The sequence below is a fragment of the Mauremys reevesii genome, unplaced genomic scaffold, assembly GCF_016161935.1.
Source record: "Mauremys reevesii isolate NIE-2019 unplaced genomic scaffold, ASM1616193v1 Contig34, whole genome shotgun sequence".
NCBI classification, from domain to species: Eukaryota; Metazoa; Chordata; order Testudines; family Geoemydidae; genus Mauremys; species Mauremys reevesii.
This window is the reverse complement of record NW_024100845.1, coordinates 504,195-531,385: the sequence shown is the minus strand read 5'-3', so window position 1 is coordinate 531,385 and position 27,191 is coordinate 504,195. Positions and strand designations below refer to the sequence as shown.

The window sequence follows — 27,191 nt, the reverse complement described above, 5'->3', positions numbered from 1 at the left end:
CGGTGCACTGTGGGAAGCTATCCCACAGTTCCCGCACTCCCGCTGCCCATTGAATTGTGGGATTTCCCCCAATGCATGCTGGGAAAAATGTGTCGTCATTGAACCGTCAATCCCGCCCTCCTCTCTTCCTTGAAAGCGCCGGCGGAAATCTGTTCGCGCCCTTCTCTGGTCGGTTACAGCGACGCCACAGCACTGCGAGCATGGAGCCCGCTGCGATCATCGCTGCACTTATGGCGTTGTCAACTCCTCGCACGTTATCGTCCACCTCTTCCACAGTCAGATGCTGAGAAACCGGGCGAGGAGGCTCCGGCAGCACGGTGAGAGAGTGGCGCAGACCTCTCACAAAGCAGGTACGCCGGGCAGTGGAGATCATGGTGGCAATGGGTCAAGTTCATGGTGTGGAACGCGATTCTGGGCCCGGAAACAAGCACAGACTGGTGGGACCGCATAGTGCTGCAGGTCTGGGATGACACAGAGTGGCTGCGAAACTTCAGGATGCGTAAGGACACTTTCCTTGAACTGTGTGACTTGCTGTCCCCTGCCCTGAAGCGCCAGGACACAAGGATGCGAGCAGCCCTGACTGTGCAGAAGCGAGTGGCCATAGCCCTCTGGAAACTTGCCACGCCAGACAGCTACCGGTCAGTAGCGAACCACTTTGGCGTGGGCAAATCTACCGTGGGGATTGCTGTCATTCAAGTAGCCCACGCAATCGTTGAGCAACTGCTCTCAAAGGTAGTGACTGTCGGAAATGTCCAGGTCATCATCGATGGCCGCGCGATGGGATTCCCAAACTGCGGTGGGGCTATAGATGGGACTCACATCCCTATCCTGGCACCAGCCCACCAGGCCAGCGAGTACATTAACCGAAAGGGCTACTTTTCAATGGTGCTGCAAGCTGTGGTGGACCATGGGGACGTTTTACCAACATCAGCGTCGGGTGGGCGGGCAAGGTTCATGGCGTGTGTTCAGGAACTCTGGTCTGTTTAGACGCCTCCAGGCAGGCACTTTCTTCCCGGACCACAAAATAACGGTTGGGGATGTGCAGATGCCTACAGTGATCCTCGGGGACCCGGCCTACCCGCTAATGCCCTGGCTCATGAAGCCCTATACAGGCGCCTTGGACACTGAAAAGGAACTCTTCAACTACCGGCTGAGCAAGTGCAGAATGGTGGTGGAGTGTGCTGTCGGACGTCTCAAGGGAGATGGCGGACCTTACTGACTCTCGGACATCAGCGAAAGAATATCCCGTAGTTATTGCTGCTTGCTGTGTGCTCCACAATCTCTGTGAGAGCAAGGGCGAGACCTTTTTGGCCGCTTGGGAGGTTGAGGCAAATCGCCTGGCTGCTGTTTATGATCAGCCAGACACCCGTGCTGAGAGAATATCCCAGCGGGAAGCGATATGCATCAGGTAGGCTTTGAAAGCGAGTTTCCTCGCAGAGCAGGGTAACCTGTGACTGTCCACTTGATTTTAAGAGAGCCTGATCATAAACCAAGTTTTCCCCACTTCCCAAGGACGTTTTAAAACTAAGGACATGTTTTAGTAATTAATAATAAATCTTTCGTTGACTTTGCATTTCTGTTTCTTCGTTGAAACATGGAAGCATTCTGTGCTGGTTAAGGTGTGCACTGATGGGTGGGTTTGCAGGAAGGGGCGAGGGGTGCCGTCCTTGGATAGGGGTTACCATGACGGCTGTGGGTTTGGGCGTTGGAAGGGTGAGGGGTGTGGGGAAGGGTGAGTATCTGCCCCTGGATGAGGTCTCTTTTTGGGGCTCGGGGCACCGGGAGGATCGTGACTACGGTCCAAATGCATGTGAAGGAAGCCTGCCTTTACATTCGGGATGTCAGGCACCAGGACCCTACACATCAAGGAAAGACCGGGGCAGCAGACACCACCCAGACTCTCCCGGGTGCCGAGTGACTGCAGTCGGTCTGTGCCCTGCAGTTGACCCTGCCCCCAAGTCTTTACCCGGGTAATGGGGGCTATGCACTGTAATTAAAAATCCCCCCCCCCACAAAGTCTTCTGACACGCGTGTGAAACAGAGAGTAACAACAAACCGCTTTTAATAATGTTATACACAGTGGGGGTTGAAACTTGGATTTGGGACTGGGTGATCCTGTAAGGGAAGAACTTCTACAAATTTACAGCGAGAGGTGTCTTGTACATTAGCGCTCTGCTGCGGTGCAGTGACAGTTCTCACGGCCCCTACCGCCTCCTTCTTGTCACTTTGGGTGAGGGGACAGGACTTCTTGGCGTTGGAGCGGTTGCAGATGCACTGCAGGGCTCTCTCCTCCTGCCTGTGGTCTTGCAGAACATCTACAAGGCGCCGGGCGTGTCCGTTTGCTCCTCATTAGACCAAGCAGCGTTTGAGTCGCCTGCTGGTCTTCCTGCCGCCACCTATCCTCCCGTTCCAGGTGTGGGCGATGCTGCGGACACAGGCTCTCCCTCGACTGTCTCTGCTCTGCCGCCTCCGCTCTGGAGCTGGCCATCAGTTCCTGGAACATGTCGTCCCTTGTCTTTTTCTTTCGGCGTCTAATCTGAGCCAGCCTCTGCGAGGGGGATGGCGGGGCAGTCCGTGAAGGAGCGAAGCTGTGTGATGCGAAAAAGTAGGTGATTTCCTTGAACAAATACATGTTTGCCAACAGTAAACACAGTCTAGTCATTTTCAGTTAAGAAGACCAAACAGGAACCAAGTCTCAGGAGATCTCGGAACTAGTCCGAGATTTGAATACGTTCTCATTGGCGGCGCGATTGCACTGGATAGCGACAAGCGAGAGAGACAGCTGCATCCATCTTGCACAAAGTCCTGGTAAGCCTTACAGTACAGACTGCTTATCAGATAGTGCTTAGCTGTGCTCTCCTGCTGGAGGCAATGTGCAAAGCAGAAAAGATGAGCGTTATGCGGCATCTCCCGCCAGTGACCGCGAAAGACCCCGTATGCTTTTCCTCTGAGTCCTGCAACACGTGTCTGTTAAGCGAGGGTCATTCTTATGCAAAGTAAAACTCTGTTAAGCGAGGGTCATTCTTATGCAAAGTAAAACTCTGTTAAGCGAGGTTCTTTCTTATGCAAAGTAAAAGTCTACCATGCACAATAGTAACAGTACACTAATTCCACTAATTAGATGCAGCACTTCCACAACGACATCACCCTGAGGCGTGTCAGGCGCACACAGAGGCGGATGTTAATAGAAGCCCTGCACAGACCAGGACCCTACGCTGCCATGCTCGTAGAGGCGATGGTCCCCCTCTACCTGAGGATGGCATGGCGCGGAAGAGTGTGCTTCAACGGAGCACCCAATAAAGCACCTCTCCCAAGAAACCTCTTGCTGAGGCTTTTCCAGCTGCTCTCTGAGAGCTTTTGAAATATCCCCAGAGGACTTTTGCTCCATTGCTGTTTGTGTAGACCTGCTGTTTGTTTAGTTTCATATTTAAAAATGTTTATATAGTATTTCTATTTTTTATATAAATCCCTGTTTCTTAAAAAAATAAATGTTTCCCTGTTTGTAGCACTTATGATCCTTCCCCTGATTCCGAGTCCTGGTTAATGAGCGGGGACGGTTGGTAGGGGATCTCTGTGAGGGTGATGAAGAGATCCTGGCTGTCAGGGAAAGCGGGAGAGTGTTCTATGTCGCCTGCGCCGTCCTCTAAAGACCCTTCCTCATCTTCCCCATCGGCGAACAGGAGGAACTGTCCCGTACACTATTCCGTCCTCGGAGTCCACCGTCACTGGTGGGGCACTGGTGGCAGACCCACCTAGAATGGCATGCAGTGCCTCGTAGAAGCGGCATGTCTGGGGCTGGGCTCGGGCGTCCGTTTGCGCTCTGACTTTTGATACCCTTGTCTTAGGTCCTTCACTTTCACGCGGCACTGCATCGCATCCCGGCTGTATCCTTTGTCTTTCATGGCTTTAGAGACCTTCTCGAAGGTCTTGCGTTCGCTTGTTGGAGCGCAGCTCGAGCACAGACTCCTCGCCCCACACAGCGATCAGATCCTGGACTTCCCGGTCACTCCATGCTGGGGACCTCTTTCTATTCTGGGATTGCCGGACTCCTCTGCTGGAGAGCTCTGCATCGTTGCAGGTGCTGCTCGCCCGATGTGCAACCAGAACGTCAGATTCAAACCGCCCAGACAGGAAAATGAATTCAAATTTCGCGGGTCATTTCCTGTGTGGCTGGCCAGAGAATCCAAGCTCGGACTGCTGTCCAGGCGTCAACAGAGTGGTGCACTGTGGGATAGCTCCCGAGCTGCTAAGTTCGATTAGCATCCACACCAAGCCTAATTCGAGCTAGCAAGTGCGAATTTAGCGTTACTCCACCTGCCGGGGTGGAGTACCAAATTCGAACTAAAGAGCCCTCTAGTTCGAATTAAATGGCTTCCTGGTGTGGACGGTTGAGCGGTTAGTTCGCTGATAAATTCGAATTAAAGTCCTAGTGTAGACCAGGCCAAAGCCTGTTACAAACTGCCCAGAGGGAGCCATGGCTGCAGAGAACCCCGTGGAAAGTCTCCAGAAGGAAGCGACATGTCCCGTCTGTCTGGAGTATTTCACAGAACCTGTCAGTGTGGAGTGTGGGCACAATTTCTGCCGAGCCTGCATCAGCCAGTGCTGGGAGGGATCTGCTACAGCCGCCTCCTGCCCTCAGTGCAGACAAACTGTGCAACAGAGAAACCTCAGGCCCAACAGGCAGCTGGCAAACATGGTAGAAATCGCCAAGCGACTGAGTTTACAGGCAGCAAAGGGAAGCGGAGGGGACAGGGTGTGTGGGAAACACCAGGAGGCTCTGAAACTGTTCTGTGAAGAGGATCAAAGCCCCATCTGTGTGGTGTGCGACAGATCCCGGGCTCACCGCGCTCACACGGTGGTTCCCATCCAGGAGGCTGCTCAGGAGTACAAGGTAGGGAACTGCTGTCCCGTCTAATGGATAATAACCTGTAATTGAAATGCAAACTTAATAGCATCACAAGTTTCCTGAGACTGGTGTATCTGTGTCACTCAGTTGTGTGTGGCCTTCATTGCATGAAAGAGGCTGTACAAATTAATGATACTCCAGCCTGGCAAGAAAGGCAAGAGAACGATTTAAAAATTGTCTGATGTGGGAAAGTTTTCTCTGAGCAGCTGAATCCTTTTCAAACCCAGCTCCCACCAGTGAACTAAGGGAACTCTCTGCAGACCAGAATTTATTAAATGCCCAGTGATGTTTGATTCACAAGAGCTGCAGGCCAGTCTATGTGGGAGCACTGCCTTCAGGCTGGAGAAGGGGGAGTTACAAGCTGTGGCTGTTATTTCTGATTGTATCACAGTGTTTATTATTGTTATGGCATCCCAGCAGCCCCTACAACCCCCACATGAGATCTGACCTCGATTGTGGGAGGCCCTGTAGAAAACCCAGTGAGGGACAATCCCTGCCCTGAGCCATTCATAGTCTAACTCAGAGGTGGGGAAACTACGGCCCATGGGACACATCCAGCCACAGGACCATCCTGCTCGTCCTCTGATCTCCTGGCTGAGGAGGCTGGCCCCTCCCCGCTCCCATATTGTCCCACCCCTGGTCTAACTGGTCAAGAGAGGCAAAAGGTGGAAGGGGAAACTGAGGCACAAAGAGGGGAAGTGACTTGTCCAAGGTCACTCAGTAGGTCAGTGTCAGAGCTGGATATAAACCCCCATTTTTCCAAGGCCAAGCCCAGTGCCCTAACCACTAGGCTATACTGTCCCCTCAGGAGCACAGAGCAATGATGACATGTGGACAGTAGGGGGAAAAGACTCCTTGAGAAAAGCCCCAGACTCACCAGGGAGACGAGGTTTCCTGCGGGGAATCTGAACTCCTGTGTTACTCCATGAAGGGTTAAACTCAGATGCTACTGGTCTGGACTAGAGGAAATCACTGGGCTAAACGGTGTGTGGGACCCCGAGCACCTACAGTCCGCACACAAAAGGGCTCTAGACAGCTCAGGTCCATGCCAAGTACCACTGGGATTACACTGGATTGTAGCAAAACTAACCCCAGGCTGGAGCTGACCGGTGCCAGTCTGACCTGTTCTGTTGTGTTTGTGGGCAGGGACCAGCCAGAGCTGTTCTGTTAGTCCCACCAGGCAGCCATTAGAAATCTCCCAGAATGCACTGCTTCCAGGATCTTTACCAGGGAATGGGACAGTGGGGACCTACCCAGAGGGCATTGCCACGGAAAGGGTTTAGGGCAGCAGAGGGGCAAATCCCAACAGTTCCTTATACAGATCTGCCTCATTAGGAGGGGCCCTGAGGCATTCCCAGAATATAGGACGTCCCAACGCCTGCCTGCATGGGGCCCTCCCGCACCTGAATCGATCAGCCTGCTTGGGCACTCCCCCGCCTTTGTCAGCTGGACCCCACCTACATCATTCTGCATGGAAGTGCCACTCTCACCTCTGCCCCCACCCTCACCGGTGTCCTCCTGCATCCTCGGTCTCCTCTTCCCTCTTTTTCACCGGACGAAGCCACACCCAGTCCTGGGACCCTACCAGACACGAATAGTGCTCCACAAAACTGGGACTGTGGAGCTTCCAACCGGATGAATGGCCTCCCGACGTCTCATGGAGTTTGCCCTGGTGCCTAGACCAGCTCTGCCCAACCAGTGAAGTCCCAGGGCTTCAGGGCTGAAATCCCAGCCCATATTGAAACCCTGGTGACTTATGGGATTTGTATCACTTTGTTCATTAAACCTCAAAAACAGATTTATTGATTCACCCCCAAGTGACTCCAATGTCCTGTTATGCTCTGTACCACTCATCAATTCACAAATACCAGTAAAGCTTGGTTATAATTGAGATCTCTGTCTAATTACTAAAAAGACTGAATCTGAATTGGTAACAAGTCTGATAATGACCCACTCCCAGTCTGCATTGATAAGGTTTCATCTCCTTGGTGGCCCTAATGTCACAAAGTGATTAGGACCAACAGTCATCTTGGATGAAAAAACGAAAAGCTCCACACCCCTCTCAACCATTCAAATTCAAGTTCCCAAATCCTTTCTGTTTCTTCAGGAAAAAATCCAGACCCAATTGAAGATTCTGAGGAAAGAGCGAGAAAAGCTGCTGGGATTGAAAGTGACTGGAGAGGGGAAAAGCCAGGAGTATCTGGTAGGTGCCTGTTGTTATGAACCAGCAGGGACTGGCAGTGGGAGATCTGTTTGGAGGCAGATTCCTGTGTGGCCTTGGTGAACGTGGGCTTGTGAGTGTTTCTCCATGACCATGGATTACTGGGTTAGATCTGTGCATAGACAAGCCCTAAAGTTCCATTTCAGCTGATCAGTTAATGTCTAGCTCTTGTGACTTGCCCAGAAATCCTCCCCAAGAGAACTGAATATCCCCGTGAAGTGCTGTCCACTGCGTCTGGTCATTTCGTGCATTAACATGTTTGTTTCTTTTTTCTCCCCTGGTGTCTCTGTCAGTGTAGTGCTGAGTCCTGCCTCCTGCTGCTCTGGGTCTGAATTCCCAGAGACCATGAATGACATAATATACTAACATGACAGACATGGAAACCTCCCTTTCAGAGATATAGTGGCTGAAGGGGAAGTTGTGAGAGAATACTCTCCCTAGGGTAAAGTCACATGTCAGAAATCTTAGGATTTTCATCTAAGTTCTCCCTCCTGCTGCACACTCAGCTCTCCGTGAAAGGACCCCAGGCTCCATCCATGTCCCTGACTAGCCCTTGCTCTATTTTCATACAGAAACAAACACAAACCGAAAAGCAGAAGATTGTGTCTGAATTTCAGCAACTGAGGCAGTTCCTGAAGGAACAAGAGCGACTCCTGCTGGCCCAGCTGAAAAAGCTGGATGAGGAGATTGTGAGGATCCAGAATGAAAATGTCAGTAAACTCTCCGAGCAGATTTCCCATCTCAGTGAGCTGATCAGTGAGCTGGAGGGGAAGTGTCAGAAGCCAGCCAGTGAATTCCTGCAGGTGAGACAGGGAGAAACAGAGGCACTGACTCCGTGGGTGCTTAAGGGCCAGAGCACCCATGGAAAAAAATTAGTGGGTGCTTAGCACCCATTGGCAGCCAGCTCCCCCCTCTACCTCCCAACGCCTCATGCCCACCGATCAACTCCTCCCCCTCCCTCCCAGCGCTTCCCACCTGCCTCAGTGTTAAGAGGGAGGGTGGAGGAAGGGGAAGGGGAAGGGGAGGAGTCCGGGCAGGGCCTGGGGTTGAGCACCTCCAGGGACAATTAGAAGCCAGCACCTGTGGTTAGAAACATCCCAGATCCCCACACAGGGAAGGGAGGGCTCCTGAATCATAAGCACTGGAGCCAGCAGTCAGAGATCTGAGTGTAACTCGGCGTGTGCGTTGCTGACATGTGAGTGACTATTGTTCTTTGCACAGTTACAGACAGAGATCTTAGAGATGGAAAAGCCCAATTAGCTCAGGGAATCCATGGCCCTGGGGTCAGGGCAGGGCCTCTCTTCCGCATATTTGCAAAATCCCTTCCCTGGGATCCCCTGTGTGAATCAAATGGAACTGACAGTCTTTCCTCTCTCTCTCTCCCCCTCCTTCCCCTCTAGGATGTCAGAAGCACCTTGAGCAGGTACGTAGCTCCCTCTCACTCCCCCTCACACTTCACAATGCTGGGAAAGGGCTTAATGGTGATGTTAGCACTGCATCTCCCCCGGGCTGTACAGCAAAATGTGTGGGGAAGGTCACATTCTAGATACAAATCTCTCTGATCAACTTCATCCAGAGGTTCTCACCCTTGCAGAGAAAACTCTGGAATTCTCCATGCAGTGGGAAGGACTGACCTCAAGTATTTCCCAGAGATGTCACCTCCCTGGGGGACTGGCCTCCTCAGGATTGTGGAGATGAAATATGGGCCTGTCACTGCTGGGGCCCTGGTTACCATTCAGCCCAGGCCAGCAGTGGTCAAGAGTCTTTCCCGCCTGAGGACTGTTTGGAGACCTGTGTGGAATGAGCTGGGGAGGTGGGAGTTGGTGCCTCAGTCTAGTTCCTAGGGGACAGATTTCTGCAGCTGGGAGAAGCAGAAGAATTCTAACTCCAGGCCCATTAGAGCAGCGACTCCCTAGCAACCACTTATAATGAGTCTTACAATGAACTGTAATCACTGTTTCTCAATAGGTGTAAGAAGAGGAAGTTGCAGCAGCCAGAGGAGATTTCTTCTGAACTGGAGGAGCGAGTCAGTGGTTTCTCCCAGAAAACTATTGCGCTACAGGAGGCTCTGAGGAAGTTCAAAGGTACCTAGAAGGGATCTAGGAGGGGAAACTGGGATCAGTGTCTGAGGGTGTGGAAAGAAAATGGTGCTGGTCATTTGGTTTATAATCACATTATGCTTCCATTTAATTGTTGGATGAGAATGCCACACACTTAGGGTCCAAGACACTCAGACTGATTAATTCAAACCATTATTTGTTCTAAAACCATGGCTTGCCCTTACAATTACTGTTAAAGTAAGAAATGACAGACATACTGAAAGAAATACTGCCCAGTTACCTTCTCCTGGGGCACAGGCAGGTCATGATGCATTTCTCCTATGATGCTCCTTACAATGTCTGACGTATTATACACATCCAGAGTATATATTTATTAGTTCTTTTCCAATCACCTTTGAATTTTATGAATAGGAAGTATCTTGTATAACTCATACACTACACATGCATGTGTGTTATCCATTGTAAGTATCTTCTAACTGGCAGGGCTTTTGCTGTCCAAGCTATTTTCAAGTTATTCTCGTTTCTGATTCGTTCATTACCAGTCATTACACACTGATGTGCACGGGTCACTTTGACCTTTTTCTCCACATGGGGTTTTTTGGACTTTGGTAACTGCTCCTGGGCAGCACATTGTGGGTGTCTGGTGTCTTTAAGCACATTGTGTGGTTGAAACATCTCTTTGTCCCACAGAGCAATTTATGAACACATCACTTAATAACAAGGTCACTTAAGGAAATATTTCCCTTATGTCAAATACAATGATTTCTGAAAATCTTACTTCATCATATAACAGAAAAGGTTCTACCAATCCCAAGGGATCGGACACATTAGGCCCCAGGTTAACAAATGTATCAGATCTTACCCAAATACATGCTACAGCCATTTCTTGTTAACGAAACTACGCTTTATTAAAAAACAAGAGAGAGAGAGAGAGAGAGAGAGAGTATGGTTAAAAGATCAGTATACACACAGACATGAGTTTGATTCATCGAGGTTCAGATTCATAGCGGAGATGGCGAGCTTTCTAGCTGTAAAGAGTTCTTTCAGAAATAGTTCCTAGTCCAGTGTCCAATATCACCTTGAGGGCGTACCAGCATAACTGGGACCTCAGTCTTGCGACTCAAACTTCCCCTGATGAAACCTAAGCAGATCTGGGATGACAGAATCAGAACCCAAGGGTCTTTTCTACAATTTCATGTCTTTTGACAAGTTGGGAGTTCACAAGGATGTTGGGTCCATTGCTGGGAGATGCCTGAATGAGAGAGGAAAGAGGTTTCAGACATTTTCACATTAAATACCTGAGTGTGTCTCCGTCTCTTTCTGTGTCATGATGAAAACACAGTTCTAGGAGATCAGAGTGATGATGCTGTTATACATATGAAGCCTGAAATCTGACCTCTCTTATCCTTTCCCCTACAGACACTCTGCCATCTGCACTGGAGAGAAAAAGAGGGGAACCACTCAGAGCACACAGACAGGGTGAGATTGTAGCCTCTTCCCAGCACTGGCCCCTCTCAGAGGCCCCACCCCTGCTCCTCTTCCCCCGAGACCCTGCCCATGTCCAGGCCAGAAACCAGAGCTGGGCTCCCACCCAGGGTGCTCTAGTGGCAATGTGGAGCCCTGCACCCTCCACCTGCCCTGGGTGGAGCACCCCGGGGAGCGGGGACATGGAATGGGGGCTGCTCTCAGGCCCCCCAGAGACCCACCCAGGACAGGTGGAGGGTCATGAGCTCTCCCCAGCAGGCAACGCTCCCAGCCTGGCCAGGGGTCAGGACTTGGTGGGAAGAGGAGTAATGGGGCAGGGCCACGGAGTGGGCGGGGCCACCAGTGGTGGGATCTCGTGCCCCACCCCCAACTTCTACCATGGGTCCGGAACTCCTGGGGAGATCCCAAGCCAACATCACGTATTCCAGAGAGCGGGGACCTGGGCTGGGGGCAGCTCTTAGGCCCCCCAGAAACCCACCAACAGAGGTGGAGGATTAGAAGCTCTCCACAGCAGCCAAGTTCTCAGCCTGGCCAGGGGGCGGGGCCTCAGCAGGAAGAGGAGGAGTGGGGCAAGGCCATGGAGGGGATGTGGCCACAGGTGGTGAGACCTCATGCCCCCCACAGCAACTTGTTCCAAGGTTCCAGAACTCGTGGGGAGATCCCAGACTGACATCACACAAACACTCTTGACACCAACCTTAGTGCTGAGTTCATGCCCACACTGAAGAACAGAAACACTCACTGAGCAGCCCCCGAACAGAGCTCTCTGCCCTGAGGGATGATACATCCCTCTGCTTTACCCTGGTGCAGGGGGTCTCCCCTTCACTCTCTCCAACATCCTGCCTTTCCTTTGGCCAGGGCTGGGCTCTCCCATTGGAGCAGCTCACTGCTTCCTGGATTGGGGAGATGCTCTCCCTGTGATGCTGGCAGCTCCTCCCTCCTCTCTGGGCTGGGGATGGGGCTTCATCTTGTCTAGACTAGACTCTATAAATTGATCCCCGATAGATCGATCACTACCCTGAGGAGCTACAGTGACATTTCTGCTCAGTCTCTGGTGCCCAGGGCAGAGGCAGCTCCATGGGATCCAGGCCTGTCCCAGCCAGGACAGAGCTGCTGGGGAGTCTGAGAAATGGTCCCAGCCACCCCCAGGGCCGAGCTGTGCCCCTAACGCTCTGATTTTCTCTCCCCAGTGAATGTGACTCTGGATCCAGACACGGCTCATCCCCAACTCGTCCTGTCTGAGGATCGGAAACGTGTGAGACGGGAAGACACACGGCAGCGACTGCCCAACAACCCTGAGAGATTTGACACTGAGCTCTGTGTGCTGGGCTGTGAGGGATTCACCTCGGGGAGACATTGCTGGGAGGTGGAGGTGGAGGTGGGGGATGGGGAACGCTGGGCTGTGGGGGTGGCCAGAGAGGCTGTGGGGAGGAAGGGACGGATCAGCCATAGCCCTGAGGAGGGGATCTGGGCTGTGGAGCAGTGGGGGGATCGGTTCTGGGCTCTCACCTCCCCTGCGACCCCCCTGCCCCTGAGCCGGGTCCCCAGCAGGATCTGGGTTTGTCTGGACTGTGACCGGGGGCAGGTGACATTTATCGATGCTGGTGACGAGGCCCCGATTTTCACTTTCCCACCAGGCTCCGTCCCTCGGGGGAGAATCCGACCCTGGTTCTGGGTGTGGCGGGGATCCCGGCTCAGCCTGTGTCCCTGAGACATGCAGGGGAGGGGAAATAGCTCACTGGGAGCCCTGAAATCAGACTCTCTAGCCTCACACACCCTTGTCTCTATGACCTCTCCCTGTGGACTTTCTATCACACACCCTTGTCTCTGTGACCCTGGAGGCTTCTGCATGGTAGAGAAGCCAATCCCATCACTGACCCAGGGACTGTGCAGCCTCTTTGCCGCTGTCCTCTATGATCCAGGAGGACTCTGGGGATCCTGGGTCAGACAGTGTCACTGAGACATGGGGGGGAAGAGCCCACTGGGAATGGAAAAATGGGTTTCTCTAGCCAAGTAATCCTAGCCCCTATGGCCTGGAGGACTCCTGTCCACCCAACCTCTGGCCTCTTAGCTCTATGATCCCTGGAAGCTCCTCCTCCTCCCTCCCTGCAGCATCAGGTATGGGAGGGGAAGGGGTGAAGAACGTCTTGGGGTGCAGGAGGAGAAAAGAGGTTTTACCATCAATGCAATAAATCCACCTCCAGGAGAGGCAGTAGTTAGAGCAACAAAAAATTTTCCCTTGACCTATCTGCATCTACATCAGGGATTAGCAGCAAAGAATCCTGTGGCACCTTATAGACTAACAGACGTTTTGCAGCATGAGCTTTCGTGGGTGAATACCCACTTGCATCCGATGAAGTGGGTATTCACCCACAAAAGCTCATGCTGCAAAACGTCTGTTAGTCTATAAGGTGCCACAGGATTCTTGGCTGCTTTTACAGAACCAGACTAACACGGCTACCCCTCTGATACTTGACATCAGGGATTAGATTGACCTAACTACATCACACAGGGTGTGTAAGTTGTCACAGCTCTGAGCAATTGTCATAACTATAAAGGGAAGAGAACAGCCCTCCTGTGTACAATACTATAAAATCCCTCATGGCCAGAGACACCAAAATCCTTTTTTACCTTTAGAGGGTTAAGAAGCTAGGAAACCTGGCTGACACCTGACCCAAAGGACCAATAAGGGGACAAGATACTTTCAAATCTTGGTGGGAGGAAGTCTTTTGTTTGTGCTCTTTGTTTTGGGGGTTGTTTGCTCTTGGGACTAAGAGGGACCAGACATCAATCCAGGCTCTCCAAATCTTTCTGAACCAGTCTCTCATCTTTCAAACTTGTAAGTAACAGCCAGGCAAGGCGTGTTAGTTTTATTTTTGTTTTCTCAACTTGTAAATGTTCCTTTTTGCTGAGACGATTTTACCTCTGTTTGGTGTAACTTTGAACCTAAGGCTAGAGGGGATTCCTCTGGGCTATATGAATCTGATTACTCTGTAAAGTATTTTCCATCCTGATTTTACAGAGATTATTTTTACCTTTCTTTTTTTAATTAAAAGCTTTCTTTGTAAGAACCTAATTGATTTTTCCTTGTTTTAAGATCCAAGGGGATTGGATCTGGACTCACCAGGAATTGGTGGGGGAAAGGATGGGGGATGGTTAAATTATCCTTTGTTAAGATCCAAGGGGTTGGATCGGTGTTCACCAGGAACTTGGTGAAAAAATCTCTCAAGGCTACCCAGGGAGGGGAAGGTTTTGAGAGGAAACAGGGTGTTCCAGACTGAGGAATCTGGATGGTGGCAGCAAAACCAAATCTAAGCTGGTAGTTAAGCTTAGAAGGGTCCATGCAGGTCCCCACATCTGTATCCTAAAGTTCAGAGTGGGGGAGGAACCTTGACAGCAATGTAGCTAGATTAACCTAAGGTTTAGGGGTGGGCCAGTGGCTAGAGTGGCAGAGCTACAATGTTACAGCTGTGTCCCTGAAGTGCCCTAGTGTAGATGCTTCCTACATTGACAGAAGTGGTTTTTCTATCACTCTAGTTTATCCCCCTTTCTGAGAAGCTGTAGCAAGGTCACCGGCAGAATTCCATTGTCTGCACCAGGGGTTAGGTTGATCTAGCTGTGGCGCTCAGAGCACACAAAGTTTCTCAGTCCGGAATAATGTTGCCAGGTTGATCTAAGTGTTAAGTGTAGAGCAGGCCTAAGAGGGGGTTTCCTGGAGCTGCCTGGAAACACAGGGGCTGAGGGACTGGCTGGCAGCTTGGTGTGCGTGAGGCAGAAAGCCAGGAGAACCAGTCCTGAGTGTGATCTCAATAGGAAACTGAGTAACAGAGTTTGCTTCAGGTCCAGGGTTCCCTGGAAAGGCAGACTTGGAGTCCTAAGTAAGAAAACTGCCAGCTGCTATTTGTTTGTACCATGTTCAGGGCACAGGAATGTGTGGACATTGTTTGTAACTAATACAGATTGCACCACAGAAATATCTGACTCCTATACTCCATTTCTCCTGCCAATGGAAGAACCTTGCCAGGCCCCAAACACTGGCTAACTGCTGAGGTCAAAGGAGCAATGGTACAACCCGAGTCAGAATCTAGACCTGTGGAGGGAAATCTATTGGTAGGAAATAGCTGCGGGAAGCTCCAGCAGCAAAGAGCCCATGCAGAGGAGCAATTGCTGCTAATTGTGGACTTCAGCATGTCCAGCTTTCTGTGCCGAGCAGTCCCCATTGTCCCGTCTCTCAGACCTGACACTCCTCTGCCCACAGTCAGACAAAACCCAAACGAGGATCCCTGGCTCGTATTTCCGCCCAGCAGAACCAGCCCAGACAGTAATAGGGGGTAGCTGTGTTAGTCTGTATCCACAAAAACAACGGGGAGTTCAGTGGCACCTTAAAGACTAACAGATTTCATAGAAATCATAGAATCACAGGAAGGGACCTCAGGAGGTCATCTAGTCCAACCCACTGCTCAAAGCAGGATCAATCCCCTGCTAAATCCCCAAATCTCTAAATGGCCCCCTCAAGTATTGAACTCACAACCCTGAGTTTGATGTATTTGGTCATAAGCTTTCGTGGGTAAAAAAAACCACTTCCTCAGATGTATGGAGTGAAAATTACAGATTCAGGCATTATTATAGATGAAGAGAAGGGAGTTACCACCCAGTGATTATGGGGTCAGTATTGGGCCAAGGACAAAGGCCACATCAAGGACTGGTGACATCACCATTATCACCTGACTCTGCACAGACTGGCCTAGGGTCGGTGGGGAGGGTCCGTGAGATGATTATCAGAAAACTGTGTCTGAGCGTGTCCATCCATCTCCTTATCCTCTTCTCCCCGGATCTGGCTGCAGAGGTAAAGATTTGCCCAGTAGCGAATGTGCTAAATTACCCAGGTTCTGTTCTCTGCGCTGTGTGAAGTGAGGCAAGTCACTGATTCTGTCTGGGCCTGAATTTCCCCTCTTCTAAAAAGGGGGAAACAGCCCTTCCCCATCTCACAGCAGCAGAGGCATCATATGGGTGTGGGAGACGGGGGAAGAGGGCACATGGGGTCATGTGTCCCCCAGATTTGCTGCCTGTCTTGTAGTGACCATGTTCACACAGACTGAGCATGTTCAGTAACATCAGCTGAAGGCGCTGCCCTCACTGCCCCCTCCCCCCACACTGCAGGCAGGTTGTCTCTGCACAGCAGTATGGTGAGGCTAAGCACACTGGCATTTGTGAGGTGCTCAGACAGTGCAGGGATGGGGGCCAGGTAAGGACCAGCAATTGCTAGAAGTGCAGCTGTTTCCTCTCCACATCAACTCACAAGAACTTCACATTGGCGTTGTCACAAACTTGCCCGATTTCACACTGACCCTTTCACTAGCTTGTGTTTCTCTTAACACCCCAGCTCCTGGAATCCTGTGATTATGTGACAATCTCAGCTGTCTAACAAAGGTCAGTTTCTTGCTCTCATGGCTGAGTAGAAAGGGTTGAGAACGTGACCAGAGCGAATCATGAATGCTCCGAAACAAACAAAAACTCCAGAATGTAATTTTTTAGGAGAAAACCCCTCATGTTTCCTTCAGCCAACCTCAAGATTTTTGATTACGCGGTGCTGGCAATATTGCATTGGCAGCGATCAGTTTGTTGTCAGGCCTCTTGCTTCCAGCAAAGGCTCTAAGGACCCAAATATAAAAATGAACATTCTAATTTCTCTCTTTACTTCACCCTTCCTCCAGGGGGCCTGTGCTCATTTGCTGCTTGGGCCCACAGCCTGGCTCCATGCGCATTCCCACACCTCGCCCTCTCTGTTTCCCTTTCTGTTGATTCTGCTGTTTTAGGTAAATGATGGCATTAAAATAGGGGACTTTCCATGGGTAGTGAATAGCGTTAAGGCCTGAATTCTCGCAGTATTGCCAATTCCAAATGTTTAAAAATCATGAGGCAGGACCTGTGATATGATGAGATTGCCTTTAAAACCATGAGACTTAAAAATAATAGTTAATAATAAATGCTGGGTTCTTTCTATTTGCTGTCTGGCTTCTCAGACCTTTAGGTTGCACTCAGATCACATTGTTACATTTTTCTCTACCATCAAGAAAGCTAGAAACTTCCTTTGTTTAGGAAACAAAAGCCAAGCGTCTCACCTCGTCACATGCTTCCAGGAGCTGGGGCTTTAACAAAGACCAAATATCAGGAAAACCATGCTCTGAAGTGTCCCTTGCCTCTGTGGGCTGTGGGGGTGGCCAGAGAGTCTGTGGGGAGTAAGGGAGGGATCAGCCGTAGCCCTGAGGGGGGGATCTGGGCTGTGGAGTGGTGGGAGGGTGAGTTCCGGGCTCTCACCTCCCCTGTGACCCACCTGCCCCTGAGCCGGGCCCCCAGCAGGATCCGGGTTTGTCTGGACTGTGACCGGGGGCTGGTGACATTTATCGATGCTGGTGACGAGGCCCCGATCTTCACTTTCCCGCCGGGCTCCGTCCCTGGGGAGAGAATCCGACCCTGGTTCTCGGTGGTGGGATCCCAGCTCAGACTGTGTCCCTAAGACACGCGGGGGAGGGGCAGGGGAATATCTCACTGGGAGCCCGGAGATCAGCCTCACACACTCTAGTCTCTATGACCTCTCCCTATGGACTTTCTATCATGCCGTCTCTGTGACCCTGGAGGCTGCTGCGTGGTGTTGTCAGATGCTACCGGTGTCGTGCTCTGCTCTGTTCAATGTTGATATCAATCGGCTGTGTGTGTGTTCTCTCCGTGTGCTGCCCTGGCTCTGTGCAGATCGCTGACCCAGCAGACCCCGTGAGAACCCCCAATGACCACAGGCTCTAGTAAGGTACGAAGGCGCGTCGGCCAGGTTTATTGTCGAAGAGAAACACAGTCTCCAGCTCCCTGGCAAACGAAGTCCAAGGTGCTGCTAAGATGCAGCTAGCCAGTACTTCTGTGCTTCCTGGCAATGGACTCAGCTCAGTCCGTGGCGGGACTTTCCACTGCCCCCTAGGCTGGACAAAGACACTGCCCCAGGGATGCATTCTTATACACAGGTACAAACACGTTACACATCGCTCCTGACGTATTGAAGTGCAACCCTTCTATGTAGCAAGGTACAACCCCTCTACGTAGTAAGGTGCCGCCTCTCATCTTGTACATGTTGGTTTGAACAAAACAACTCTATCCATCATATTACCCTTTTGGCCCTGTCATTGGGATGGGTCAGCCTGTTCCTTGTTATCTGTGTGGAGCAGGGACGGCTTTAGGCCCATTTGACCGATTCCTCCGAATTGGGCCCCGCGCCTGAGAGGGCCCCGCACTGGCAGCGTCTCTCCTGGATGCAAAGCTCTGCGTCTCCCGGAAGCAGCAGCTGTTGTTGCTAGGCAACGAGAGACGCTGGCCAGCAGAGGCAGCCGAGTGGGTGTTGCAGGTCAGCAGGGGGGAGGGGGGAGAAGGCACATGTGCTTTGCAGCCTTCCTCCCCTCCCCACAGCACTCACCTGGAGGAGACGCCGAGGGAGCTTCTGGTCCGGTGGGAGACAGGAATCTCTGCAGTGCACCTCACTCACCTGAGCAGCTGCTGGGGCTTCCAGCGGTGAGTGTTTGACCCTGTGATTCCCCGCAGGTTTGTAATATTGGGTTGGTGTTGTGGTTTTCGGTGGTGTTGCTGTTTGAGGGTGAGTCTGTGCCTGCCTGTGTCTGTTTCAAAACTAAAGTTGGGATCATGTAATGTTTAACCCGGGAAAAAAGCCCCAAGCCGGTACTTAGTGCTGTGAACTCCAGGTGAGAGAGAGAGGGAGGTTTGGAGGAGGAAATCAAATTCATCAAGAGGGGAGAATGCGAAATGTTTGCAACAGGGCAGGCTGAGACATATCTCCCCCCCCACACACACACAAGAGGGGAAACTGAGGCACAGAGTGATCTGATTCCCCTCTCCAAATTATTTTGCAAACGAAGGGGACTAGGACGCCTATCCAAACCAGTTCCCTTCCCATCAACTCTGCTTTCCCTGCTGCAAGACCACTGTAGGGGCTGAATATTTCCATTAAACTATGGCTCCTTCGTTTGCCCTACAACAATAAATTAGACTGGCTTTGGGGGGGGCTATACCCCCCAAAGCTGTGTGGATATTAAGTTTTTTTTAAGGGGGGGCATGATAATATTCCAGATCAATCAAATGCCCAGCTCAGCTTTCTATCCATCCAACAGCTCTAGGGCAGGGAAGGAAGGTGCTCTTGGAGCAGAGTGGTTGCAAAAGAGGGATGAATTTACCGGGGCGGGGGGTCCGGTTGAAATCCCGCCTGATGCAGCCATACAGAATCACTGGCAGCGCTGGGAGAGACCAGGAGTGGAAACAGGTGACCTGGGGGTGTGGGGACATTTGTCCTCAGTCCTGGGCTCTGGGATGGACTAGGCTGGGTGGTGGGTTCAGTCTAGTCTTTCAGCCTGTTGCTCTCACTGGGGTTTGTGGTTTTTATCTGGCTCCACTGAAAAGATCAAAGAAGCCCAGTAGAAAAGGGGGGTGAGAGAGGCAGGAAAGGGTGTGTAAGGGGTTAAAGAGACCCATCAACGCAAGAGTAAAACCAGAGTTTGACTGGGTTTCCCCCCAGCCACCACTCCTGCAAACACTGGGCAAGGGGCAGCCCCATTCCCCACCGAGGCTATGGTGAGGGGCAGCAGAGGTGGAAGGAAGCCACGTGATGGCAGTCCCCTCCCCCAAGCCCCCACCACCCCCTCTCTGGCCCCCAAACTCTGTCCCAGAGCCTGCACCCATCCACCCTTCCTGCACCCCACCCCGTGCCCCAGCCCGGAGCCTGCACCCAGCACCCAAACTCCGTCCCACTCAGCCTGGGCAAAGCTCTCCTTGGTCTGGCTCCCAGCCCCTCTCCAAGGGTTGCAGCTCTCTGGAGGTGCTGCCTTCCACACCTTCCTAATTCACACCTCGTTCATTCAACAGGGCAATTGATTACAAAGTGGGGGGAAGATCTTATTCTACTAGCAAAAAGACATTTTTCTTTTACCTTAATTACACTACCTTTGGGGCCTGCTATAACATATTACCAAGGTTCAATACAAAGTCATATAAAAGTTATACAAAAATGCATAATGCAGAGATTTATCTACAACTGCATTGATTGACTGCTGTGTGCAATAATATAGTCACCCATGGGTCTTTGAATGAGGCTTTATACTTGGGGGAAGGGTGAGGGGGCAAGTGGCGGGTGGGCAAAGAGGCGAGCAGTGAGCCAGCAGGAGTTTTAGGGGCGGGCATGGGGGTTTCTGGCAGGGGAAGGAGGAGGTGAAAGGAGGTGAGTGGTGGGTAGGGGACTGAGTAGGAGGGATGCAGCAAGCCAGCGGGGGGCTAGGGGGTGAAGAGGGGTGTGATGGTGGGGCTGAGCAGGGAGGGGACAGGTCCTATTTTACTGCTGTGATCTGGTCACCCCATGTGTGCCGTTTCTTCCCACTCCCCCCCCCCAACCTTGTTTCGACGGGGCGGAGCTGGGGAAGGAGGGTACAAATCAGCTAATTAATATATGATGCAATGTATGTAATATATAATTTTGTTATTATTTATATAGTCATGGAAAGTAAATAATACATGGAAGAAATGAAAGGGGTTTTTTTAAAGTGTTTTTTTTGTTTTAGTCATCCCTGCCGGGGCCTCATCAAAACTTTTCGAATTGGGCCCCGCACTTCCTAAAGCCGGCCCTGGTGTGGAGTGTACAAGTATGCGACTGGTCTGATATCTAGTGTTCTGTACCTTTTAGGTACGTCTCTTTTTGCCCCATCAGCCCTTTCCTTGCCAGCTGCTGTGAGCAGGGCCTGCCTCTGGCTCACAGCTTAACTTTGCTTTATGTTAGCAAAGTCTTGACCACTACTTTAGTTCAGGCCGTACGCCTCAAACCAGGCCTCTGATACCAAGGTTTATATCTCAGGGCCTCCTCTTACTACATTCCCCCACTTTTTGTCTTTTTATGGGGAGGATGTTTACCCATCGTCCCGGTAAAGCATAATGCATGGACTAAAGATAACCCAGTGGGCTAAACACTGTTATGTGGTTACCTTATTTTACCATCCATACACTTATGCCCCATCTGTCTGTTTAGTCTGCACATTCCCTCGTATGACTGTTAGGCAGATTTTATTATCCAATTATTTTTTAGTCCCTTATGTTGGGCCTGGGAATGTTAGGCCTGGGACCATGACTGAGGAATGTAGTATTATGATTGAGCCTTAGAAGCACTCCCAAATAATTAATATATATGAATTATATTGATATGGCATATATATTTGTAGTGTGTATGGGCATGTATGTATAGTATGTATGTGTACCTACGACACCACCTTATATCCAAGCGTAACCATGTTTTTCCAGTCTGCTGGTGTACTCTGGCCCTTTTACTTTGGTGACACAGATAGAAACACACGCCTATTAGGGCAATTCCGGTTATCTGTCTCATCATTAGAAGTAGGCTGAGTGTTTTGAAATACTGGGATAGGGATTATGATAGCGTATCCCACAGTGCTATGTATATGAGAAAAAAAACAGAAATTTGGAGTAGTGACACTACCACTGAGGCCTTTATATATAACTATATTGTAATTAGTTACTACATGTACTGTCCATTCATGTTATAGGTTACCCTTGGGTAAGCTTTACTGGGCAGGAAACAGAAGTGGGTAGCTTTTCTGTTCCATTGGTTGCGGTAGATCCAGTTGTTTCTTATGGATGCTGTCTTCCAGATAACCTACTGAATGGACAGTAACCAATTTATCAAATATTACTGTGTCAGGATTTAATATCACTACCCAGACACTGAACAAGATTGTTTTGAATAACATGTGCCTCAGTTAGGATGCAGTGTCACTGACCCAAATTATGACTAGTACTAACAGGCAAGTTGTTTACCCAATTTATAGTTACTATGTAACTTAATTTCTTTACCAATTTGTTTTTTCCTTGCCTTCATGTTGTTTGCTGCCATTTGTTTGTTGATTTTTACCTGTGTGTTGGTTAAACAGTTTAGCAAGGTTATGCACATTGTACATGTTGTACAGCAATAATACAATACAGCAATAATACAGCAGTACAATGATAATACGGTCATACAGCAATAATACAGTTGTTTTTACACAGTAACCAAGTTGAAATTAAATGACAGCTTATCCTGGTCCAGCTAGTGGTTTTTAGCTGATTGTTAACTTAATTGTCCATATATGGTAAGTAGAGGTGTATTTGACCAGTCTCTTATTTATGAAACACTTCATTTTTCTTTTCTTGATGCTTGGGGATTTCTTCACTGTATACTGAGTCTTCAGGGTGTGATATTTTCTGATATCTGGTCTGTGGGATGCAACTTAAACAACTTTTGTTAGTTAACATAGTAAAGATTTTTTTGTTTGTTTTTAGTAACCCAAACTTAATACACAGTTTTAACTTAGTTTGTTTACAATTGTGATAGACCAGGCCAGTTGGGTACAGCAGAATAGCAGAAGGCAGATATACTGGCCACCGGATTAACAGTTTTCTGTTCCCTGACTGACCAGAGCAGGGGCTGCTCCAGGCTAATGAGAACACCTGACTCTAATTAACCTGTAAAGAGTCAGGTGAGGCCATTCAGTTAATGTGACCACCTGACTCTAATTAAGGCCCTGCTGATACTATAAAAAGGGCTCACTCCAGTCAGGCAGGGGAGTCAGGGAGCCAGAAGAGAGGAAGTGTGGCTGAAGGGCTGGTTACTGAAGACACCCTAAAACCATTGTTAAAGGAGTCCTAAGGTAAGGGGTGAAGAAGGGAGAAGCAGGAGAGCTGTGGGGAAGTGGCCCAGGGAAATGTAGCAACTCTGGCAGTGAAAGGTTGGCTACCAACAGCTGCTACCATTAGGGTCCCTGGGCTGGAACCTGGAGTAGAGGGTGGGCCCGGGTTCCCCCCCAACCCACAATACAGGAACATCTCCTGGAAGGACAGGAGGCTGAACAGAGACTGTGGGAGTTCTCTCACCAACCTTTCACCATTACCTTAGTTCAGGGCTTAGACCTCAAACCAGGCCTCTGATACCAAGGATTATATCTCAGGGCCTCCTCTTACTACACGTGGTAGAGAAGCCAATCTCATCACTGCTCCATGGACTGTGCAGCCTGTTTGCCACTGTCCTCTATGATCCAGGAGGACTCTTGGGATTCTGGATCATACAGTGCCACTGAGACATTGCGGGGGGGACAGCCCACTGGGAATGGAAAAATGGGTTTCTCTAGCCAAGTAATCCTAGTCCCTATGGCCTGGAGGACTCCTGTCTACCCAACACCTGGCCTCTTAGCTCTATGACTCCTGAAAGCTCCTACCCTGCCCTCCCTGCAGCACCAGGTATGGGAGGAGAAGAGGGGCCATGGGGGCAGATGTGGGGGCTGTGGGGTCACAACTGGTGGAGGGGCTGGGGGTAGAAGTGATGTGGGGTTGGGGAGCAGTATTAATGTGGGGCTGGGAACAGGCATATGTGGAGTGGCAGGGACACCGAATTAGTTAATTGGGATTTGGCATTTTGAGAAAAAGCTGGAAGCTCCACACCAGGAGAAGGAGACCCAGGGACCGGGGAGTGTGCATTCATCCCAATATCCAGTAAGAATGAGTGACTAGCGTAGACATTTCCTATGTCGATAAAAGAGGTTTTACTATCAATGCAGTAAATCCACCTCCAGGAGATGCAGTAGTTAGGGTAACAAAGAATTTTTCCCTTGACTTATCGGCATCTACAGCAGGGCTTAGATTGACCTAACTACATCACACAGGACCGGCGGACCCTCCATGCTTCGGGCGGCAAAATGTCTAGAGCCGCCCCTGGGTGTGTTCATGCAAACAAGGGCAGCTCCTAAAGTGCTGTTCCCCAGCTAATCAGTAGGTGCCAGGAGAGAGCTCATTGAGACCCTGCTTACATTAAGAATGTCCTGGTTTGATGGAGGGCACCTCTACACAGCACCTGGGAGGTGTGATTCCCAGCTGGGGTGCATGTAAACATGCTGACACTGCTGGAGCGAGCACACTGCCAATAGCAGTGAGGCTGCAGCAGCAAGAGGACGGATTGGACTAGCTGCTGGAGGAGAAGCAGCTCCAATGTCTCCTGGAAGGGGAATCCCAGTGGCACAGGGGGGCTGCAGCCAGCGCTCCAGGGCACTCTGAACATTCCCTGTCAAAGAGACCCAAGTGGGTAAAGTTACTTTTATGCCAAAGTCTTTGCATGATCTGGGTCTAGGTTATGACAAAAGGCAGCAAGTGAATGAGACAAACCAACTAGAGTCTGAAGAGTGGGAGGGGTTGATGGGAGGAGGGGGGAAGTAAATCTCACTTACAGATTGTTGTGAGGCTTCATTGGATGTTGGTTCCATTGCTGGGAGATGCCTGAATGAGAGACAAAAGAGATGATTTCAGACCTTTTTATACTAAATACCCGAGTGTGTCTCTGTCTATTTCTCTGTCATAACTAAAACACAACTTTAGGAGTTCAGAGTGGGGACTCTGTTCTAATATGAAACCCTTAAATCTCACCTCTCTTCTCCTTTCCTCTTCCAGACACTCTGCTGTCTGAACTGGAGAGAAAAAGGGGAAATCCCTAGGACCATTCAGACAGGGTGAGATTTTAGGAGAAGATTGTCTTTAAATTTATGAGAAAATTCCAGTGCAAACATCTCCCTGGGATTGTAGCTAAAGTTACCAACCAAAGCGACGGTGGCCAGGACACGAAGCCCTAAAACTAGCCCATGTAGCAGTGAGGAGATCCAGGGGCACTGGAACAGGGTAGACCAGGGGCCATGCTGGTAAGGCCACTGAGCTCTGCCCATTTTTTGACATGGGCACAGTTTGGGGGCAGGAGGCCACTGCAAGCCTTGGGCACGTGCGGAGTGTCACAGGCAGTGGTTGTGCTTCAGGCAGGGCAGCTGATCAGCTCCTCCCCATGAGGAACAGCCCCTGCCTGCCGTGCCAGCTTCTTCCCAGTGCCAGCCCCTCTCAGTGGCCCCACCCCTGCACAGGCTGGGGGAGGGGCTGACTTTAGGGTGCACAGGGTGTGCTGTGCTGGAGCCCTATGTCCTGGCCCCAGAATGGGGGTGGATTTCACCTCCCCAACCCCCCTGCACTGCATGTGCAGAGAACCCAGTTTTGGGGTGCAGTGACTGGCACTCAGGGTGACTGACCAAGTCACTCAGAGATTGATCCAAAAGCCTTTTATGTGAGTGGGAATCTTTCCTCTGCTTTCAAGAGGCACCAGATCAGGTCGTGGGATCTTCTTGCGAAAGAAGTTTATTAACACTCAGGTATCATCTCTGGGGAAGTGGCTGGTGACGGTTTCTCAGTCACTGTTTGACACCAATTATACTAAGATCCATTGTACATTGAATTATAATTTTGATTGGGTGCTCACTGGGGGTTGAACAATCAGCATCTTCACTGACATGAGCTGTGAATATCTAAGGGACACAGCCCAGAGCACCTGCCCCTTTGCCTTTCTCACCACAGCTGGATTTCAGTGTCTGTTCCCAGGTGGCTTCCCCCCCCCAGACTCTCCCAGGCCCCCTCTGTCTGTCCCCAGATCCCTTCCTGCAGCCAGGCTGGACAAGTGGCCTGAGAGCCTTGGGGACAGGAGAGCTCTGGTTAGCCCATCCCCTGTACAGCGCAGGAGCCCCAGCGCTAGCTCCCCTCACACCCGCTGCCATCTGCAGAGAGCCAGGAGTCCCGGAGAGCTGGGGAGACTGTGCAGGGAAACAGAAGCAGGAGCCGCCAGGCTAAGAACAGGTGTGACGGCTCCTGTCTTGGCCAACGAACCCAGCACTGAACCAGGGACCCCTAGAGCTCTCTGTTTGTCCCACACCCTGTGCACTGCAGGACCCCTAGTGCCAGCTCCCCTCACACCGGCTGCCCTTGGCCATTGGGCCCCAGCCCTCACCTGGGGGACAGGAGCTTCGTCTCCCCGCAGTCCCTGGTCTCTCTGCCTGGACTGACAAACAGGGAGAAAATGGGGGCAGGCCTTGCTGGGTGTGGTCGTGTTACAGGGTCACCTGCCCCATTAGGGCCCAGGCTGAGCTCCCAGCACATTCCACAGGCCCCTGAGCCACCATCAGATGGACTTTCAGCCAGGGCCGGTGCAAGTAAGTTTTGCATCCTAGGCGAACTTCCACCTTGCCGCCACCCTCCGCTAACCCCGCTCCCCGCTGCAGCTAACCGAGCCCCCTACCCAGGGAACCCGCCACCTCCCCCCGCCTAGGGAGCCCCACTCTGCAGCTAACCCTGCCTGGGGAGCCCCCCCGCGGCAGCTAACCTCGCCTGGGGAGCTCGCCCCAGCTCCGCCTCCAGAGCCGTCCTTAGCCATAGGCAGAACACGCAGCAGCCTAGGGCACCATTAGGTCTGGGGGCACCGCTCTGCTGAGACAGATGGGAAGCAGTGGAGCATGTAAGAGCAGGGCTGCTGGGTCCTAGAGAGAGCCGAATGCAGCACAGTCTGAGGGAGGGGATTGGCTGCTGGGGTCTCTGGGAAGGGGTGGGGGAAGGAACTCACCTGTAGGGTGACCAGATGTTCCGATTTTATAGGGACAGTCCCGATTTTGGGGTCTTTTTCTTATATAGGCTCCTATTCCCCCCCACCACCACCCCCATCCCGATTTTTCACATTTGCTGTCTGGTCACCCTAGGTGGGGGTAATTGGTGCCTATATAAGACAAAGCCCCAAATATCAGGACTGGCCCCATAAAATCAAGACATCTGGATCTGGTCACCCTAGCTGGGGAGCATGTCTCTCCCCCGGGCTGCCAGCGATCCATCTCATCTTGGGGGAGCTGCACAGGGCAGGATGAGCTGCTGTGGCTCCAGGGGTGCCCCGTCCCTGAGATCAGATGCTGTGCTAACTTCACCATGGTCGTTGGGCTGGTGGTGGTGCCCATTGGCGTATGATCGGAGATGACAGTTTGCTGCTGCTGTTGCCACTCTGCACCCCAAGAGGTGGATTTTGGGGTCCTGCAGTTTTCCACCTATCTCCTCCTCTACTGCAGCTGTTGGACCAGCAGGCTGGGGAGTGAGCCAAGCATGAAAGCAGTACTGAGTTGCCATTTAGATTGTCATTTAACAACTTTGTTTGCCAAAAGAGCTTGCTAACAACCCTGAATTAAATTTCAATATTTTTGTTTTTAAAAAATCAATATCTTAGCCAAAAACAGAAAATTAAGTTGTTGACAATTATTTGTGACAAGTTTGGTATGGGGAAGGGAGTGGGCCAGTTTTCATCAGGGAAACAAAAAATGTTGACTGACTTTCCTATAGCCCTGTTACTGCTAAATAGAGCCCTCCAACAACTGTAATATGCTCATCTCCTTACTAATGTATAGAGCAGGGGTCGGCAACCTATGGCACACGTGCCAAAGGTGGCACGCAAGCTGATTTTCGATGGCACGCAGCAGTGGGCTGAGCAGCTCAGCCCACCGCTGCTCTGGGGTTCTGGCTGCTGCCCCATTGCCACCCGGGGTCCCGGCCGGCAGCGGGCTGAGGGACCCCAGGCTGGCAGCGGGCTGAGCAGGCTGGC

General features: G+C 51.1%; 1 protein-coding gene and 1 long non-coding RNA gene across 2 annotated transcripts; one reads left to right on the top strand and one right to left on the bottom strand.

The window, feature by feature from the left end:
* Positions 1-4,474: 4,474 nt before the first annotated feature.
* Positions 4,475-12,971, top strand: LOC120393847 (zinc finger protein RFP-like). Its single transcript, XM_039518343.1, has 7 exons — positions 4,475-4,891; positions 7,014-7,109; positions 7,700-7,930; positions 8,528-8,550; positions 9,096-9,211; positions 10,607-10,666; positions 11,863-12,971. The coding sequence occupies exons 1-7, from the start codon at positions 4,475-4,477 to the stop codon at positions 12,381-12,383; spliced, it is 1,464 nt and encodes a 487-aa protein (XP_039374277.1). The 3' UTR covers positions 12,384-12,971.
* Positions 12,972-21,900: 8,929 nt separating this feature from the next.
* Positions 21,901-26,035, bottom strand: LOC120393848. The gene is made up of 3 exons (XR_005592139.1): positions 25,938-26,035; positions 23,977-24,025; positions 21,901-21,989 (listed from the first exon to the last, which is right to left on the bottom strand). It is a non-coding gene; the product is annotated as an uncharacterized LOC120393848 (long non-coding RNA).
* Positions 26,036-27,191: the final 1,156 nt, after the last annotated feature.